General features: G+C 43.8%; 1 protein-coding gene across 1 annotated transcript in view; it reads left to right on the top strand.

The window, feature by feature from the left end:
- Positions 1–20145, top strand: part of FBXO16 (F-box protein 16) — a gene marked incomplete at its 5' end in the record, with an annotated part of 50548 nt that extends 30403 nt beyond the window's left edge. The window contains 2 exons of the mRNA XM_082655908.1: positions 1594–1696; positions 19561–20145. Coding sequence (XP_082512034.1) covers positions 1594–1696; positions 19561–19734 — 277 coding nt within the window. The 3' untranslated portion in view covers positions 19735–20145. The remainder of the gene's footprint in view (positions 1–1593; positions 1697–19560) is intronic.
- Positions 20146–20722: the final 577 nt, after the last annotated feature.

Genomic DNA, 20722 nt, shown 5'->3' with positions numbered 1-20722 from the left:
CACTCTGCTGTTCCCCCTGGTTACTTTGGAGACAAATCCAAACGTCATATTATTTCATTCATACATATTTCAAGGCCTCTCCTTAAAAGATAGACTCTGTCTAAAAATCATAAGATGATACCATATCACTTCTAAGTCAATGAATGATGCCTTAATATAATCAATCAAGAATCAAGTCGGTTTTCAGGTTTCCTTGAATGTCTCATAAGGGTTTGATATTTTTCAACAGTTGATTTGTTTAATCAGGTTCCAAATAAGGTCTACATATTACATTTGGTCCATGTGTCACTTAAGTTTTTGGGGGTTTTTTGATCCATAGGTTTCTTCTCTGCCCTCCTTTTTTTCCCCTTGCAATTTGTTTATTATAGAAATCAGGTCATTTACCCTACAGACCTTCTCATCTTCTGGTTTTTGGGGACTGTACTCCCAGCATGTTCCTCTGTCTCCTGTACAAGTACCAGTCTTCAGATCTGGAGGCCTGAGTATGTAATGCTCAGGTACTTCCATCATGAGGCACATGGTTTCTGTTTGTCTCTCTTTTTGTGATGTTAGTGGCCATTGATGATCATTGCCTTAGTCCATTATTTTAGGCAAACTTTTTCTGGAAAGGGCTGAACAGCAAATACATTAGGCTTTGCAGGACATATCTCTGTCATAACTGCTTAACTCCAACACTGCAGCCTGAAAATCGCCATTGACCATGTGTAAGAAGTAAGAGTGACTGTGTTTCAGTAAAACTTTATTTACAAAAACAGGCATGAGTCTGCATCGGCCTCTGGGCTGTAGTTTGTGGATCCCTACTTTGTCCTATTACATACAATAGTTTTAGAAAACAAATATTAGTATTAATACAAACAACAGGATTGCTGAAAACAGTTTAAAATTTCTTTGCCTGTGTTTTTGTCCTTAGGATATATTCTACTAAGACTATTCAGACAAATTACTATGTTAAAGTCCCACGAAGTAATTCCTTTATGTGGGGTAATGCCACCAACTGGAGAGATAAGATCATTTGTTTCATTTTGTTTTTAGATTTTTGGGAATTTTCTTCCTTCATTTTATTTTATAATTTTGATATGGTTCCAAAGTCAGATACACAAAACAAAGTGTATTTGGAGAAGTCTAGCTTCTGTTCCGACCCCTCCATACTGTTCCCTGTTCCTGACTGGAACACAAAGGAATCCTGCTGATAGGTAACTAGTTTTCAAAATGTCGTGGTGCAGTCCTTCCATTTAAAAATATATAAACAAATACACACACACACACCCCTTTCTGAAAGAAATGGTGTCACACAATACATACCACTTTATCCCCCTTTCTTTTTTCATGTAACAATATATCCTGGAGATCACTCCACAGTTATATAAAGAAATATTCTGCCTTCCTTTTTACAATTCACAGTCCTCCATTGTGTGGATGTGTCAGAGTTTATTGTACCCATTCTCTATTGATAGATATTTGGCTTGTTTCCAGTTGAGTGAAGACAATCTTTTAAACCACAGGTACAACAAAATCAAATGGACAAACAGCTATGCCAACCACCAAAGCTTTAAAATGATATTTATAATTTTTCCAATGCTTTCCAATTTACAGAAGAAGGAAAAGACATGAAATGACCCCAGATTTCAACCGACAGTCACGTGATAAGAAAAATAAATCACAGGACAGATCTAAACTAGGAAAAGCACAGTCACTGGTAAGTATTTCTTACAAAAGATTCCCCAACATGATGTTAATGATAATTGCTGGATCTCTAATCCTATTTGCAGGATTGAATTTGGTGTTTTTGTTTGTTTTAATTTTAAAAATTATTTATTTATTTATTTAATTTATTTATTTGGCTGTGTCAGGTGTAGGTTGCAGCATGCAGGGTCTTTGTTGCAGCCTGCAGGATCTTTCGTTGCAGTGTGTGGGCTCAGAAGTTGCTGCGTGCAGGCTTAGTTGCCCTGGGGCATGTGGGATCTTAGCTCCCCAACCAGGGATCGAACCCGCGTCCCAGGCATTGGAAGGCGGATTCTTAACCACTGGACCACCAGGGAAGTCCCCGAATTTTTTTTTTTTAATCAGAATCATCAAGTGGTGGTTTAAATCCTAGTCTCTGACACTGACTGACTAGCTGTGTGACCTTGAAGATGCCCTTTATTTTATCTCTCTGAGCCTCTGTTTTCCCACCTGTTTAAAAAAAAAGAGAGAGAAAAAAGCTTGGATGAACTGATGTGTATGAATCTGCTTTGAAAACTGTACAGTGTAAAGGGAGCATTATTATCATTGGTTCTTTCTTCTTCTGTGAGTCCTTTGGGGTGGGGGGAGGAGAGCCTATAGAAATTTCTCTATAGAAATTACTTATCTGTAGAGTGAAGGTTCCACTAATCTAAGAAAAAGGCATGATTTCCATAGCTTTCCTGCCACCAATGGAACATGATTATAAAAGTGCATTTCAAATAACTTCAGAAAAAATGAATTAAGAATTTTCTTTTCTTTCCCTAATTAAAAAATAGCTAACTGACTACCTAATAAAAGTCAGTGATTATGACTAGGGAGCATTATTATTTCATAGCAGACTTTCCCAAATTGTGGTTCTGTACCCCCAATAGATCCCTTTCAGCACATATGAGAATCTTTGGAGCAAAGTTGAAGGGAATAAGGGTGGAATAAACAGTTTCTATTAGTAGTAAACATTTAGAAAAAGGCTGCGGATACACACTCAAGGAAAATTAATATAAAATGGGTGTCATTTGGGAGAGGAATAAGTGTGTACTCGTGAATAAATCACTTTTATAGTTCTCCTTTAAAGCTCAATTACTTTCTGTTTAAATGCATTTTCAAGTGTTATGTTCCAAAAAGAGAGATGAGCTTTTTAAGATAGGGTAGTCTGTATTCTGAGGAGCCAGTGTTGTTGGACTGGGTGAGGCTTATCACAGACATATGTACAGATGCCCAAGGGAATGGGGAAGCTTAAAATAGAGCAGTAAAATTGTCAGTGAAAACCATTAATTGAGAAAAATAACTTTATGAGGCTTATCGCCCAAGCCATTCAGGCATGCTTCTGCCTAGTTCCCTGGCCCCTCCTAGGCCAGCAGTAGAAGACATATCTGGCGGAGAACAGGGAATTTGAAGGAAGATAAAAGTTGGTGATGTATGCTTACAAATTATCAGCACAATCGAAGCTTTCTCTGGCTTAATAAAAACAAAACAAAAATCAAAGGCTAAACAGAAACCTTCCCTCTGGGTTTTTGATGTTTACCATCTGGCACACACTAGCAGGCCTTGCTTAAGTGAAAATAGTCATTATAAATGAACAACTTCAAAAATTGTGCTAATTAAAGCTGAAAGGGAAGCCAGGGCAAATTAAACAATGATGGAGAACCATTAAGCTATTAATAAGTGAAGTGTACAATTGTATCGATCTACTTGTATTGTTTCTGTAAATATGCTAATTAGAATCACTATTTCTGGGGACTTCCCTGCTGGTCCAGTAGTTAAGGCTCCGCACTTCCTCTGCAGGGGGCGCGGGTTCGATCTGTGGTCGGGGAACTAAGATCTCACATGCCTCATGGCGAGGCCAAAAAAAAAAAGAAAAAAAAGGTTAAAAAAAAAAAAAGAGAGAATCCCTGTTTCTGCTTAGTTCTGAGGAGCACAAGGCATAATTAAACCCTCCAAAAGTGAGCTAGGATTTTTGACTCTGTAATGGTGTCCGCGATAAGCCTGCTGTTTGGACCACAGGCTGCAGGTGGCTAAGGCCCCCTCCCCCCGAGGTGCCAGTTTGCCCCACTGCCCACCACATCCCTCAGAGGAAAAGAGCAACCTCCTAGATGAGGCAAGGTGATTGTGAAAATGAAGAAGTAGTGGCAGTGGGGCCTGAGAGGAGAGGAAATGGGTATTGAGGAAATTCAATTAGGGGACATAAGAAAAGTAGGGAGTAAATAAAACTCCAACAAGTGCAGCTGTAGAGAGAGTGTGGTAGACACAGCCTGGGTGTCATTGCAGTGGAGAAAATCCCGTATTCATTAGATAGAAAATCCTTGCATCATTTAGACAGGTTTATCTAGGAAGATTCAGGAGGAACTCGAGAAACAGGTGACTAGGCAAACTTAGGGGAACACGTTATAAAGCCAGGATGAGAAGGACAGATCACCAAAGCCCAGGAAGGACCTGAGGCCTGAACACTGGAGTATTCCTTGCCCCTCTAAGTGGCAAAGGGGTATGTGATACTTGGAGAAGTTAAATCTTTGTGAAATGGAAGGGTTGGGGACTTCCCTGGTGGCGCAGTGGTTAAAAATCCACCTGCCAATGCAGGGGACACGGGTTCCAGCCCTGGTCCAGGAAGATCCCACATGCCGTGGAGCAACTAAGCCCTTGCCCCACAACTACTGAGCCTGCGCTCTAGAGCCTACGAGCCACAACTACTGAAGCCTGTGCGCCTAGAGCCCGTGCTCCGCAACAAGAGAAGCCCCCCACTAGCTACAACTGGAGAAAGCCCGTGTGCAGCAACGAAGACCCAACGCAGCCAAAAATAAATAAATAAATGTATTTTTTTTTTTAAAGTGAAAGAGTTGGAAGGAAAAAAAAAGCGCGGATGTAAAGTACAAAGAATATTCCTTAGGCCATTTCTCCAGGGCGTGGCTGTCAGGCCACTGAGACATTTTCACTTTTTGCCTGTCATTACTTAGAGCCTTCAAATGTGAGAGTTCTTCCCCATATCAGAAACATTCTCCAGGAAACAGTTTCAAATCCACGTATATTGCTGTGAGTTGGTGATGTTTTCTATTATCATTAGGTTTGCGTTCTCAAAGCCTGCCCCTCACAAGGGTACCTGATTTCCCTTTTTTTAAAAAAATAAATAAATTTATTTATTTATTTTTGGCTGTGTTGGGTCTTCGTTTCTGTGCGAGGGCTTTCTCCAGTTGCGGAGAGCAGAGGCCACTCTTCATCACCGTGCGCGGGCCTCTCACTGTCACGGCCTCTCCCGTTGTGGAGCACAGGCTCCAGACACGCAGGCTCAGTAGTTGTGGCTCACGGGCTTATTTGCTCCGCGGCATGTGGGATCCTCCCAGACCAGGGCTCGAACCCATGTCCCCTGCATTGGCAGGCAGATTCTTAACCACTGTGCCACCAGGGAAGACTCTGATTTCCCTTTTAATTCTAGCACTGCCTCATCATAGCTGCTTCATTGAACCACCTTTTAGAGTGAATCACTGATAGAAGATGGGAATAGAGCCTAGATCCGATCACTAATGCTTTGTAATTTTGAAGGTGGTTTATTAAAATTATATAAATATCAGGAAATGCCCATTACCATTAGTTATTATAACAAAATTCCATACAGAACAAAGCAATGAAAAAATATAAACACCACAGGACAGCCGGGTACCATCTTAAACTTCAGAGATTTTCCGATCTTGTGTAAAGACGTGAAAAAAATTTTTTTGTTAAATCTTAACAGCTGACCCCACGATTCCTCTTTGGGAAGGGGAAGGAGGGAGCTGTCTCCCTGGGGGAAAGCCGCTGAGGGGCTTGTAGGGAGGGATGACACCTCGAGGGCTTGGATGCTGCAGGCACCTGGGCTCCAGAGGAGGAAAGCCTGCAGAGGCTGGAGATTAGAGGAAGACCTTGTTGCTTCTGCTCCTGCAAGGGGAGTGGAGGGGGAGCAGAGAGAGGGGAGGAGAGAGATAAGACCAGGAAAGAGAAGCCAGCCTGATGGAGAGAAGCTGAGACAGGGAAGGGGAGAGGGGCCAGGTTAGTGCTGGATAGTAACCCATCCATTCCCATCAAATTTATTCCCTATTACTGGGAATGTAAACCCCGCCTTCCAACTCTCTAGTAAATTCTACTCAATTTACACATGGAAGCAAAGTCTCAAAAGTCTAGAAACCGGGGACTTTCCTGGTCGTCTAGTGGTTAGGACTCCACACTTCCACTGCCAGGGGCACGGGTTCGATATCCCTGGTCGGGGAACTAGGATTCCGCATGCCGTGTGGCACGGCCATGAGAAAAGGGGTGGGGGGCAGCAAGAATGGAAACAGGGGAAGAAGTTAGGAGAGATGCTGGTAGCTCAGACCAGCATGTTAGCGGTGGTATTGGTGAGGAGTGATCATATTCTGCATTGTGGTAGATTGGATGTGGCACGTGAAGAAAAGAGGAATAAAGGATGACTTCACTTTCTAATATTAGAAAGAAAAAAAAGAAGTCTAGAAACCTAGAAAGCCCTTCAGGACAATTCACAAAAACCAAGGGGGTGAGCTTTGGTCTTCCCAGGGCCTGGAATTGGGACCCCAGGGACCCCAGCTGATATCTTGTTTCTCGTCTGTTTTCGTTTTTCTTTTTTCTACCAAGTTAAGTATAAAAACAACTACCTTTTTGTCTCACACTCAACGGAGGTTAGAAGTCCTCACTTTCTAGGTTCTGATCTGGCCAAGAATTTCAAAAAGCTTACTATTCACAGCATTCAGCTAAACACAAGTAACAAAAGCCTCTAATTGCCGGTTTACTGTTAATTGCTTTAGATAAGACTTTATCTTTTCCTGCGCTTTGCTAGCTCCAGCCTCTGCAGTTACCTTCTTGACCTCTTTCCAGGATAACCTGATTCTTAGTGTCTTGATAGTTTTGGGGGTTTTTTTAGGCATACTTTACAAAACATTTAATTCACCCATTTCAAGTGTACAATTCAATAACTTTTAGTGAAATTAGCAAGTTGTGTATCCATCAACATAAATCAGTTTTAAAACATTTCATTTTAAAACCCCAATAAGATCCCTTATGCCTATTTACTCTTTTTCTTTTTAACATCTTTATTGGAGTATAATTGCTTTACATTGTTGTATTAGTGTCTGCTGTATAACAAAGTGAATCAGCTATATGTATACATATATCCCCTCCCTCTTGCGTCTTCCTCCCACCCTCCCTATCCCACCCTTCTAGGTGGTCACAAAGCACCGAGCTCATCTCCCTGTGCTATGCAGCTGCTTCCCACTAGCTATCTATTTTACGTTTGGTAGTGTATATATGTGCATGCCACTCTCTCACTTTGCCACAGCTTACCCTTCCCCCTCCCTGTGTCCTCAAGTCCATTCTCTATGTCTGCATCTTTACTCCTATCCTGCCCCTAGGTTCATCAGAACCACTTTTTTTTTTCTAGATTCCATATATATGTGTTAGCCTACAGTATTTGTTTTTCTCTTTCTGACTTACTTCACTCTGTATGACAAACTCTAGGTCCATCCACCTCACTACAAATAGTTCAGTTTCATTTCTTTTTATGGCTGAGTAATATTCCATTGTATATATGTGCCACATCTTCTTTATCCATTCATCTGTCGATGGACACTTAGGTTGCTTCTGTATCCTGGCTATTGTAAATAGTGCTGCAATGAACATTGTGGTACATGACGCTTTTTGAATTATGGTTTTCTCAGGGTATATGCCCAGTAGTGGGATTGCTGGGTCATATGATAGTTCTATTTTTAGTTTTTTAAGGGACCTCCATATTGTTCTCCATAGTGGCTGTATCAATTTACTTTCCCACCAACAGTGCAAGAGGGTTCCCTTTTCTCCACACCCTCTCCACCATTTATTGTTTGTAGATTTTTTGATGATGATCATTCTGACCAGTGTGAGGTGATACATCATCGTAGTTTTGATTTGTATTTCTCTAATCACGTAATGATTAGTGACGTTGAGCATCCTTTCATGTGTTTGTTGCCAATCTGTATATCTTCTTTGGAGAAATGTGTATTTAGGTCTTCTGCCCATTTTTGGATTGGGTTGTTTGTTTTTTTGATATTGAACTTCATGAGCTGCTTGTATATTTTGGAGATTAATCCTTTGTCAGTTGCTTCGTTTGCAAATATTTTCTCCCATTCTGAAGGTTGTCTTTTCGTCTTGTTTATGGTTTCCTGTGCTGTGCAAAAGCTTTTAAGTTTCATTAGGTCCCATTTGTTTATTTTTGGGTTTTTTTCCATTTCTCTGGGAGGTGGGTCAAAAAGGATCTTGCTATGATTTATGTCATAGAGTGTTCTGCCTATGTTTTCCTCTAAGAGTTTGATAGTGTCTGGCCTTACATTTAGGTCTTTAATCCACTTTGAGTTTATTTTTGTATATGGTATTAGGGAGTGTTCTAATTTCATTCTTTTACATGTAGCTGTCCAGTTTTCCCAGCACCACTTATTGAACAGGCTGTCTTTTCTCCACTGTATATTCTTGCCTCCTTTATCAAAGATAAGGTGACCATATGTGCGTGGGTTTATCTCTGGGCTTTCTATCCTGTTCCATTGATCTATATTTCTATTTTTGTGCCAGTACCATACTGTCTTGATTACTGTAGTTTTGTAGTATAGTCTGAAGTCATGGAGCCTGATTCCTCCAGCTCAATTTTTCTTTCTCAAGATTGTTTTGGCTCTTCAGGGTCTTTTGTGTTTCCATACAAATTGTGAAATTTTTCTAGTTCTGTGAAAAATGCCATTGCTAATTTGATAGGGATTGCATTGAATCTGTTGATATCTTTGGGTAGTATAGTCATTTTCACAATGTTGATTCTTCCAATCCAAGAACATGATATATCTCTTCATCTGTTTGTGTCGTCTTTAATTTCTTTCATCAGTGTCTTATAGTTTTCTGCATACAGGTCTTTTGTCTCCTTAGGTAGGTTTATTCCTAGGTATTTTATTCTTTTTGTTGCAGTGGTAAATGGGAGTGTTTCCATAATTTCTCTTCCAGATTTTTCATCATTAGTGTATAGGAATGCAAGAGATTTCTGTGCATTAATTTTGTATCCTGCTACTCTACCAAATTCATTGATTAGCTCTAGTAGTTTTCTGGTAGCATCTTTAGGATTCTCTATGTATAGTATCATGTCATCTGCAAACAGTGACAGTTTTACTTCTTCTTTTCCAATTTGGATTCCTTTTATTTCTTTTTCTTCTCTGATTGCTGTGGTTAAAACTTCCAAAACTACGTTGAATAATAGTGGTGAGAGTGGGCAACCTTGTCTTGTTCCTGATCTTGGAGGAAATGGTTTCAGTTTTTCACCATTGAGAACAATGTTGGCTGTGGGTTTGATATATATGGCCTTTATCATGTTGATGTAGGTTCCCTCTATGCCTACTTTCTGGAGAGTTTTTATCATAAATGGGTGTTGAATTTTGTGGAAAGCTTTTTCTGCATCTACTGAGATGATCATATGGTTTTCATCCTTCATTTTGTTAATATGGTGTATCACATTGATTGATTTGCATATAGTGAAGAATCCTTGCATTCCTGGGATAAACCCCACTTGATCATGGCATATGATCCATAATGCTTTGTTAAGCTTTCTCACTTTTTCATCCCTGTCTGGGTCAAAAGAGGAGGAAAAAGGAATATTCTCTAAAGTGATTCCTGGTTCATGTCATGGAAAGAATAATGGTTTAAGAATCAGGACACCCAGGTTTCTAGCCTCAGCTCTACCGTTAACTAGCAGTCACTCAAGCTATTTGAGTTTTCATTTCCCCATTTATAAGTTTGAATTACATCTTTAAAGTCCATTCCAGGCTAAAGTCTGGATCTGTGGACCCCCATAGTTTCCTACCACATTTACTCTCTGCTCTCTCCTTATACCAAAAAAGAAGCCAGTATATTCATGAATTCTGATTGTAAACCAATAAAAACTGGTTTCTGTCTTCCATCTTTCTCTTTGAACTTTAGAAAACTTAATTAATTACAACAGAAGAATTTACAAAACACAGTTTATGCAGTGGCTTCCTTGCAGGCAATCTTTAATAGATTCCTTTCAAATTCTGACGAAACCCCCAGGTATTCGTTTTATAACGTCTGTTTGGTTTGGATGTGCAGAGGTAAAAATATCTAAAGGAGAGATTTTTATTTAGTTAGTTCAGTGAAATTCCTGAGAATTCCATTTGGAAGGAAGAATAAGAAAGAGTATGGGCTTTGCGGTCTGAGAGACCTGGGCTTTTTTACTTAACAGCGCAACTTTGGATAAGTTACATAACCTCTCTGAGCCTCAGTTTCTTCATCTATAAAATGGGAATAATGATACCTCCCTTGCAGGACTGTGGTGAGGACTAAATGCCGCCAGGTATATATTAAGTACTCAATACATGTTCGTGTTCTCCCCCATTAAATACCATCTTCTTTTTCACTTTGCTGAACAAGAGCACAGGCTAGGGACTGAAACAGCCTAGGTTCAATGCCTGATCTCACAGTCTTAGCAGCTCAGTGATTTGGGCCAAATTGTTAGCAATCTCAGAGGCTCTGTTTCCTCGTCTGTAGAATAGAGTTAGTAACAACAGTGCTCAGCTCAGAGTAAGCTTCAGTAACTAGCAGAAGCTGTCGGAGTCACACCAAATCATCATGGAGACAGCAGGGGCCAGTGAGAGTGCTGACGGTGAGCAGCTGCTGAGACGCTGCTGAGCGGTCAGCCACGTGGCCAGGAGGAGGCTCCAACCTGTGGAATAAGCTTTGTTTCTTGCTTTTACCTTTACTTTCCCCACTTTTCTTTGTCTTCTTTCTCACAGTTTCCTCTGTGTAGAAAATAGTTGCAGCCAGAGCTATAGGAAATGTAAGCCATATATTTTCTTTTCCTGCCTGGCCTCCATAACATCTTCTGCCTGCTCATTACTCCTCATCTGTGTGGGGTTGTTTTTTTGTTTTGTTTTTTGCTTTTTAATTTAGCTGCTCCGGGTCTTAGTTGTGGCACGCAGGATCTTTAGTTACGGCATGCAGGCTCTAGTTCCCTGACCAGGGATCGAACCTGGGCCCTTATGCATTGGGAGCGCAGAGTCTTAACCACTGGACCACCCGGGAAGTCCCCAGTGTTGGGTTTTTGATTCCACGCTCCCAGATGGAATAGCGTGTGTTAAACTCAGCGCTGTGAATTCTGTCTTGTGCGGCTGCGCTGCCTACTAACTACAATATGGGCTTTTGTTAATTTCTGATACCTACAAGACCAAAAGGCTTCATTGCTAAGAATCCTGGGGGCAAAATTAACTCTCAGGAAGGGCCACTGCTTAGAGTCTTTGCATTTCTCCTTTGCCTCTGAAGGAGCATAGTTTACTTGTTCTGTCTTGTAGCCTCTTGTTTGATCATGCTACCCATAATAAATTACCCTGGCATTTCCAACAGGAGTGATTCTACCTGCTTCTCTTGCCCTGGGGCCAAATGGTTGCTTCTTTTTACTGAAGAGTTAAGCACAAAGTATTTGACAAAAATGAGCTTCTCTTGAGGATCTACCAGAAAAGAAGAACCGTGTTTATGAGTTATGTGATATTTTTAGTTATATACATATTAGTTATGATGGGTATTGTAATCACTGTTATTACTGGGGTTTAAAATATATATGTGTATATGTGGTGTATATGTATGTGCACGTGTAAAACATTTTGTAATACAGTATTTTACCACAAACTACAGTAGAAGCCAATATTCTACGACATGGATGTTTTGAAATATGAATACATGATCCCTACTAACAAACAACCATTGGAATGCGTTGGAGCACATCCCTACTTTATGCCACCTACTTGGGAGGCTGAATGGCACCATCACATAATCTTGGATTGATTGATTTATTATTTTTTTAATTTTTTGGCCACGCTGTGCAGCCTGTGGGATCTTAGTTCCCCCACCAGGGATCGAACCCGCGCCCCCTGCAGTGGAAGCATGGAGTCTTAACCACTGGCCCACCAGGGAAGTCTCACAAAATCATGGATTTAAGTTTCAAAACCCTGGCTAGAATTTTCTGCCTAGCCTTCCTCCACAGCTGACAGTTTCACCCCGAGTTAAAGACAAACCAAGAACAAAGACAGGCCTGGGGCTTCTTTAAAGCTGTGATGATTATTTCTCGCTCACACCTTCCTCTGTTTCTCATAGAAGCAGAGTAAGCTAGGAGGAAAAGAGAGCGCCCTCTTCGTCGGTGTCACCTGGAGGGGTGATCAGACCGTCCAGGCAGCCTTCTGGGCTCGTAGGCAGACAGAGGACAGCAGGGGTCCTCTGCACAGAATCCCCAGATGGTAAAGTCCCGGAAGCAGCTCCATCCTGGGGGTGAAGCATCCACTCAGCTGAAGCCAGGATGAACAGTCACCCCGCTTAGACTCTCCTCCTGGAAGGAAACCCTTCTGGGGCGGGGTCCTCCCCAGACATCTTCATCCCCACCAGTGGCCGTTACTTGTCACTCAGCTCCCAGCCTACGCTTAGGCCATTTACAGGGGTGAGTCGAAGCTGTGTTTATATGACTAAAATGAAAAACTCCTGATTTTATGACTTTCAAACGCAATAATCCATATTTACATACAGTATTACCACATCACCCCTGAACTGGGAGTCATCATAAAGTGCTGAGGGTAGATTTTTTTTTTTAAGTCCTTATTGAATTTGTTACAATATTGCTTCTGCTTTCTGTTTTGGTTTTTTGGCCCCGAGGCATGTGGGATCTTAATTCACCGACCAAGGATCGAACTCGCGCCCCCTGCAATGGAAGTGCAGAGTCTTAACCACTGGACCGCCAGAGAAGTCCTTTTTTAGCTTTTTTTTTACCACATCACAGGCTTGGGAAGATTAAATGAAGTAATATAATGCCCAGCAGCCAGATATTTGCAATTATTATTGTTGTTGGTGGTGGTGTTTCTAGAAGAGTGATTGGCACCCTACAGGGCTATCACTGTTGTGATTCTATTTATCTGTTTTCCATATCCACCTACAGTACTCCTTTTTTGCCATACGCGGGCCTCTCACTGTTATGGCCTCTCCCGTTGCGGAGCACAGGCTCCGGACGCGCAGGCTCGGCAGCCATGGCTCACGGGCCCAGCCGCTCCGCGGCATGTAGGATCTTCCCGGACCGGGGCACTAACTCGTGTCCCCTGCGTCGGCAGGCGGACTCTCAACCACTGCGCCACCAGGGAAGCCCCACCTACAGTACTCCTTTACCTGATCTATTCTCTTAAGGGATCCATGGGTTTATCGAATGGTGTTGTTTGTATCAGTGATCATTTGCAAATGTCTGCAAATAACATAAATGGAGAACAAAAAAAAATTCAACTGGGGAGCGACAGACACAGGTCTATAGTATACACACTGGTATGCAGATTTTTCCTGTAACAGCCCTTCTTGGGCCTTAGCCTCCTGAGGAGCCCCCCTCTTTCTGGGGTCACTCCGCCTCAGTAGCCTGTTGCCTTTCTCACTCCCTTCTCTGTGCCCAATAAAATGACATCCAGCCGGAAGATAGGAATTTTCTCTCCCTGCTTCATATTTCCCCTGCAAGGTGGTTTCAGCCATTGCCCTGAAATGAAAGAGAAGGAGAAGTCATTCATATGTGTATTCATTTATCCACCAAGTATCTTACAGCCACTGGAGGGAGCTCGAGGGATGTGTGACCCTAACAAGACCCAGTCGTGCCCTCGTGCCCTCGAGGGACTTAACAGGCTGAGGGGCAGGCTCCAGCCGCGTAGGGATGACTCCTGGGTATCTGGATTGGGCGATTGTGTAAAGGTTCATGCCATCTCCTACTGAGACTGGACATGCTTGGTGTGAAGTACCTGTGGGACGACAAGTAGGCGTATTGAGAAGGGAGCTGAATGTATGAGTCAAGAGCTTGGCGGGGAGAGCGGGGCGAGAAATATAAATCCAGCAGTTGAAGATTTAGGCACTGATTGCCCAGGAAGTGGGCTAAGAAAAGAACCCCAGAGAGTTCTGATGTGTGAAGCATGGCTTTCCATGCATCTTCTCCCATGTCCTTCCATTTAAAAACGTGACAGCAACATGGAGAGCAACTATTGTGTAAATATCTCTAGAAAAAGAACAGTAAGTTCAACTGATGAAAAAAATACATTTAGGGGCTTCCCTGGTGGTGCAGTGGTTGAGAATCCGCCTGCCGATGCAGGGGACACGGGTTCGTGCCGCGGTCCGGGGAGATCCCACATGCCGCGGAGCGGCTGGGCCCATGAGCCATGGCCGCTGAGCCTGCGCGTCTGGAGCCTGTGCTCCGCAACGGGAGAGGCCACAACAGTGAGAGGCCTGCGTACCGCCAAAAAATAAAAAAATAATAAATAAATATACATTTAAATTACCCGATTCTGTCTTTGTAGGAGCAGGTTGAGGAAAGGAATACTCTATGTGAAGATGCTCCGGTACTGGAATTACTGGTAGATTGCATGGCTGTCGACACCCTTAGCCCATCAGAAAACGGGTGACGGCAGACAGACCTGCATATATGTAAAGATAATTTATATCAGGGACTTCCCTGGTGGTCCAGTGGTTAAGACTCCACACTTCCACTGCAGGGGGCGCAGGTTCAATCCCTGGTCAGGGAACTAAGATCCTGCATGCTGTGTGGCACAGCCAAAAAAAAAAAAAAAATTATATCAGCATCGTTTCTAAGAGCAAAAGATTGTGAACAGCTCAAATAGCTATAAATTTGGCTCATCTGTAAATGGACTATAATACAACCCTTGAAAGATTGAGGAAGTTTTTTTTTTTAAGTTCCCTTATGCTTCTTTCTTTTTTAAATTTTATTTATTTATTTGGTTGCGTCGGGTCTTAGTTGTGGCAGGTGGGTTCCTTAGTTGCAGCTTGCGGGCTCCTTAGTTGCAGCACGTGGGCTCCGTAGTTGTGACAGGCAGGCTCCTTGGTTGTGGCTCCAGGGCTCCTTAGTTGCAGCTCTCCAGCTCCTTAGTTGCAGCACACAGGCTCTGTAGTCGTGGCATACAAACTCTTAGCTGCGGCATGCATGTGGGATCTAGTTCCCTGACCAGGGATCGAACCCAGGCCCCCTGCGTTGGGAGAGCGAAGTCTTATCCACTGTGCCACCAGGGGAATCCCCAAGGAAGTTCTTTAAGTACTGTTCATACATGCAGGCACACACACACACACACACACACACACTTACGCATACTCTCATATATATAGTGAACAAAAAGTGATGGTATATTACCAATTGTATGAAAAAGGAGAGGGGGAGAATATATTTGCATTTTATGTGTATATTTGCTTGCAATGTATAAAATATCTCTGGAAGGATACACAGGAAAAAAAGATCATCTTGGTTGCCCTTGAGGAAGAGAACTGGAGGACTCGGAGGTGAGTGGGGGAGATTTTTTTTCACTGTCCCTTTTTGTATCTTTCCAATACTCAACTATGTAGAAAAGTAACCTGTTCAAAAATAAACAATTATTTTAAAAAAGAGAGAAAAGGAAAAAAAGTCAGTGGAGCTGTAGGCAAAAGCTCTTAAGAGAAGAATCCCATGTAGGATAGAAGTGTAGTAAAATACATCTTGCCTGGTCTCCAAGTGCTCAGAAGTGAAAGTTCTTGAAACCGCTTGAAACGGGTTCAACTATCCTGCTAAGATAGTCCTTGTTAAGTCTCTGCACTGAAGAAATGGACTTTTCTGGGGGAAGGACCGAGACGGAGTTTCACAGCAAGGCAGCAGCCAAAGATGAATAGGAAGTAAAAGGTTTGATGAGCCCCAATGTGAAGGAAAACCCTAGTCTTTCCCTCCTGTTGTACGAAAAAACCTCAGCCCCGTCTATCTCCTAAGTGCTTCTTTTACTTCTCACACAAAACACACATGTCTGGCACTTCTGGTCACCAAGTGTGTGGGCGTTTTCCCCACACCAAGCAGTTCTCTGCAACACCAGCTGGGGGGCCTGCAATTTAACTCAGTTCTGGTACCATCTACCTGGAGACGGCGTCAGAGCCCACAGGTTAAGGGCTCAGTCCCACAAGACTGCTCTCCGCTCTCCTCCCCCACACTGCAGTCACCAGTGTCACCTGTGCTTCTGACCAAGCAGCTATAGATCAGAGGTTCCAACAACCCACTCCTTGGGTTTGATTAATTCGCTAGAGCGGCTCACAGAACTCAGGGAAACACGTTTGCCAGTTTATTAAAGGATGTGATAAAGGACACAGATGAACTGCCAGATGAAGAGACACATAGGGCGAGGTCTGGGAGGGTCCCAAGCACAGGAGCCTCTGTCCCCGTGAAGTTGGGGTGCGTCATCCTCCCGGTGTGGATGTGTTACCCAAAAAACCGGATTTGCCTTTTGGTGGGTGTCGAGCCAAGAAACATGGCCAAACCAAAGAATGGGAGAAGGAAGGAATTATTATCTGCAGCAAGGAAGGAGGGGGACTTCCCTGGTGGTCCAGTGGTTAGGACTCCATGATTTCACTGCCGAGGGCCCAGGTTCAATCCCTGGTCAAGGAACTAAGATCTCACAGCGCAGCCAAAAGAAAGGAGAACACCAGGGATCTTTCCCAAGCTGTGCCTCCCTGAATAGCAAAATTGGGGAAGTTTGAAACTAAGGATACACTCATATTCATGAAGGGTCTTAAGCAGTGGAAAATGCAGTGTAGAATTGGGGCAAAGGTTGACAGAGTGCAGGCTTCAACTGATTGAAGTCACGAGGGTCAGAAAAGGTCAACGTCATCATTCCATCCTCCACCTGGGTGGCGGCCTTACTTTCCGCCCCCAGAGATATGTATGTACTCAATGATATGTATCAGAGTGTTATGTATCTCTTTTTTTAAAACATCTTTATTGGAGTATCATTGCTTTACAATGGTTAGTTTCTGCTTTATAACAAAGTGAATCAGCTATACATATACATATATCCCCATATCTCCTCCCTCTTGCGTCTCCCTCCTACCCTCCCTATCCCACCCCTGTAGGTGGTCACACAGCACCGAGCTGATCTCCCTGTGCTATGCAGCTGCTTCCCGCTAGCTATCTATTTTACCTTTGGTAGTGTATATATGTCCATGCCACTCTCTCACTTCGTCCCAGCTTACCCTTCCCCCTCTCCGTGTCCTCAAGTCCATTCTCTACATCTACATATATCTCTTGAGAATCTAGGACTCTTTTATCACAGAATCATTGTTTCTTGACTGCTTTTTCCTTTGTTCCCTTAAGATCATTAATTACTGAGACCTGTTCAAGGGCAAGCATTGTGGCCAGGCTTAGATCACAAAATGGCTTAGGTCAAAATGGGTTCTCTTGTGTCAAGAAAGCCATGCCTGGTTTTCTTTTCTCCGGGGACCCCCTACCCTTTCTGCTTATAATACCCAATGTTAGTGTAAAAGAAATTTCCAAGTTATTTTAACCAGATCATCAGATCGCTGGACCAGGACCCAAGACTGTCAGATTTGTACCCTTTTATATAACTTCCCCATATTTTGCCCTTAGATCTTGTCTTTTCTCTTGTAATGATGGACATCAAAGTCTTAAAATGAAAAGGGTCTGCAAACTTGTTTTCAGGGACAGCAAGGAAGCCTGTATAGTCAGGCCACTCAAGATGGCTGTTCTCTTGCTCTCTGTAAGTCCTCTGCCCTACCAGGGCCTGCGTCACCTATATCTGACGCATGTGACTGACCTTCCTATGTACTTGCCTCCGCCCCAGCTAGTGATTGTTCTTCTCAAAGGGGTGGTGAGGGGCGTGCCTCTCTGCTGGTTTCCCTGGTAACCAATGAGCCCACCTGACGTCATTTTCCCTATAACTGGTAACCTCCCCACCCCCGCCCCCGCCCTGGGAGCGGAGACTGCCGCCATATCCTGTCTGCCGCTTGCTGCAAATGGGGGGAACTTGCTTCAGACATGTAAGCTCCCCCATCCATTAAACCACTGATGTCTCTGTTGTTGACCTCGGGCTCTTTCTTCAGTCTTGAACCTGGGGAAGTGCAGGGCCCATAGGCCTGCGGGGTGCAGCCCAACAGGTGGACATAACGAGACCATCTTCGGGAACCCATCTAGGAGGGATGAGAAACCCACAATCTGAGTAGGTGGTGACGGTTACTAGGAGGAGAGAAGGGGGTGGGGGAGTCCCTGGGACGTGCCAGGGTGGAAGAGGAAAGCTTGAGGGGAGCCTGCCTGGGCCTGTGAATCTCCCTGGGGGACTTAGGAGAAAGGGTTCCTCAAGTACAGTGATAAGTTATGCTTTGCACTGTAACAGGATTAAATTTGAAACTGTTACAGATGAGGTGTTACTAGCCCATTCTTGTATCACAGAGAGCTGGGCTTTTTCTCCGTTCAACAGGTATTATTTTATTTTCATTGTTGCTAAAATGATACAAAGGAAGGCTTCTGTTTGTTCTCTTACCTTATGCTGATCTTAGAACAACACAAAAATACTGACTACGCTGATCTTGAAACAACACTGAAAACTTCAAACATGGGAAGGTGATTTACTCCCATTCCTTCCCCCTTTCCTCTTGGATTCGAACAACTGGCTATGTTTAACCCCAGCTTTGCCTACTCTTTCCCAGAAAAGTCACCAGCGAACATGGATGGATCCACTGAAGGCAGGACTGTAGATTCAATAGGGTGTGGGATTCCAGCTTTGTTCTCAGGGAACTGACAGTCTCATCAGGAGATAAAAAAATTATTGGGTTGGCCAAAAAGTTCGTTCAGGTTATCTATGTTCCAGAAGAACCCGAGCGAGCTTTCTGGCCAACCCAATACATTCAGAAACGGGTACTAACGCCCGAGAGCATACGTTCAGTGCTAAGTTAGGGGTCTGGATGATAATGGCTTCAGGAATGCAGCTGAGGCAGAAATCCCTGAGGGTCAATACACTGAAGCTTCTAGGAGAAGGGGAGCCTCCAAGGACAGATTTAGAGGAGGAGTAAAGAGAGCACCTGAGGCAGGCGGAGGGTGTGGGCGAGACCAGCCCGTGTGGCACACCTCTGCGGAGGAGGAGGCACCTGGTTCGCTGGAGACAGCAGTCACGGCGGAAGCAATTTCTGATTCAATGACAGTCTAAAGTAGGATTTTCCCCGGATTAATAGAAACCCTGTGCGTTGCAAACGTAGCCGACAGGGCATTAGAGGGATGTAATGGATGAGCTGACTGCTGGGACTTGGCTGCTGAACGTGCAGTCAGGGAGGGGGACAGTGTTTGAGGAAGTTCAGCATCTGTGTATCTGCCAGCCCTCCTATGTCGCTCTGCACACAGCCGGGGCCAAGATGCGGGTGAGCATACATCCCTCCCGTTCCCTGCAAGCTCAGCTCGTATTATTTCTCTCTCTTGTTCTCTCCATTCTTTCCTCTCTCCGCTCACGGCCAGATGTCGAGGAGAAATCCTTTCTCGCTGTGAGTTTTGGTGGGAGTGTCAACCTGTGACATTTGCCTTTTGTGTGCATGCCCAGGTTAGTCGGGAGGATAAACAATGGGAACTCTACCGATACCCACCTGGTCTAAGAATCCCAAGTCTCCAGACCCAGCTCTCATGCCTTTTAGCTCCATGAACTTGCGCTGGCCCTTAAACTACCTGTCCTTCGGTTTCCTTTATTTGTAAAACGGAGATGTTAATACCTCCCTACCTACGTCGCAGAATTTTCTTGAGATTCAAATGAAATATAGTTGTAAGAGCACTTTGGAGACTAAGGAACTTCTTATTAGTAACTCAAGGTGAAGATGGTGGGGACGGGGTGGGGGGGGTAGGTGGTGAAGTTGGGAAACTCGGTACATCCCATCCAGCCCGGTGATTTTATAAAATCGTTTTTTATCATTTAAATCATTTTAACTATATAGCTTTTTTGGATGTTTTAACGACTCTCACTCTCGTGATATCTTTTTCCTCCCTAGATATCCCTAAGTGCAGAACCCAGCACCCCCCTACACGTTCCAGCTCATCTCGCTTGGCTTCCACATCGACCAGTGGGGCTCCCAGCCACTGAAGCAGCAACAAAAACTCTCATCAGCATCTCCAGAGACACTCTGGGCTCCAATCATTACCCCAGGCCTTCCAGCCAAAGTTGATTTAAAAATGTGAAAGGATTTTTCTAGAAATGACAGGCTGCTCTACATGGAGAGTTGCATGTTACTTGGCTCCTTTATTAGAAACAGTTTAGGTACCTTATTGTGAAAGTGAGTCCTACACTATTTCGGTAAAAGGTATTCATGGCACAGATGTTGACGTCTTTACAAACTGAGATAGAAATGTGATGATAGATACCATGGGGTTGATAAAGGGACATACGATAGCACCATTGGTGAGACTGGGTGTGTGAGGCTGGGTCCCAGAAGGATACGGCCAGCACACTCCCAAGGCTACTTGAGCAGTTTAATGATGGGAGTGTTTTTTTCTAGGGCTGCCGTGACAAACTACGGCTATCTGAGTCCACTCAGGCTGCTGTAACAAAAATACCATTGACGAGTGGCTTATAAACAACAGACGTTTATTTTCTTACAGTTCTGGAGGCTGGGAAGTCCAAGATCAAGGTGTGGGCAGGGTTGGTTTCTTCTGAAGCCTCTCTCCTTGGCTTGCAGATGGCCATCTTCTCCCTGTGTCCTCACACGGTCGTCCCTCTGTGTGTGTCTGTGTCCTAATATCCTCTCCTTATAAGGACACAAGTCCGATTGAATTAGGGCCCACCCATATGACTTTGTTTTACCTTAATTACCTCTTTGAAGATACAGTCACATTCTGAGGTCTCGGGGGTTAGGACTTCAACATAGGAATTGGTGTGGGGAGGTTACAGTTGAGCCCTTAACCCACACTGTGGGTGGGGTTAAGAGAATCAAGACGAGATGGTGAAGCCCCTGGAAACTAGCAACAGCAGAAGCCTTTATCATCCTTTGGCCTGAAGAAGCAAAAGAGAAAGGGCATGCTATTCCTAGAACCCAGTGAGAGCTGTAGCCACGGGAGAGGGACTGCCCAGCCTATGGTATGTGGTGGAGGAACGCAGCCATGATGGAGACCAGGGCCTAGCAGGGAGGGAGGGAGAAGACCCACCCCTCTCTCTCG

Source organism: Grampus griseus, assembly GCF_964374135.1.
Source record: "Grampus griseus genome assembly, chromosome: 6".
In the NCBI taxonomy this organism is placed as follows: Eukaryota; Metazoa; Chordata; class Mammalia; order Artiodactyla; family Delphinidae; genus Grampus; species Grampus griseus.
The sequence above is the reverse complement of the archived record's forward strand: the minus strand, read 5'-3'. Positions and strand labels throughout refer to the sequence as shown.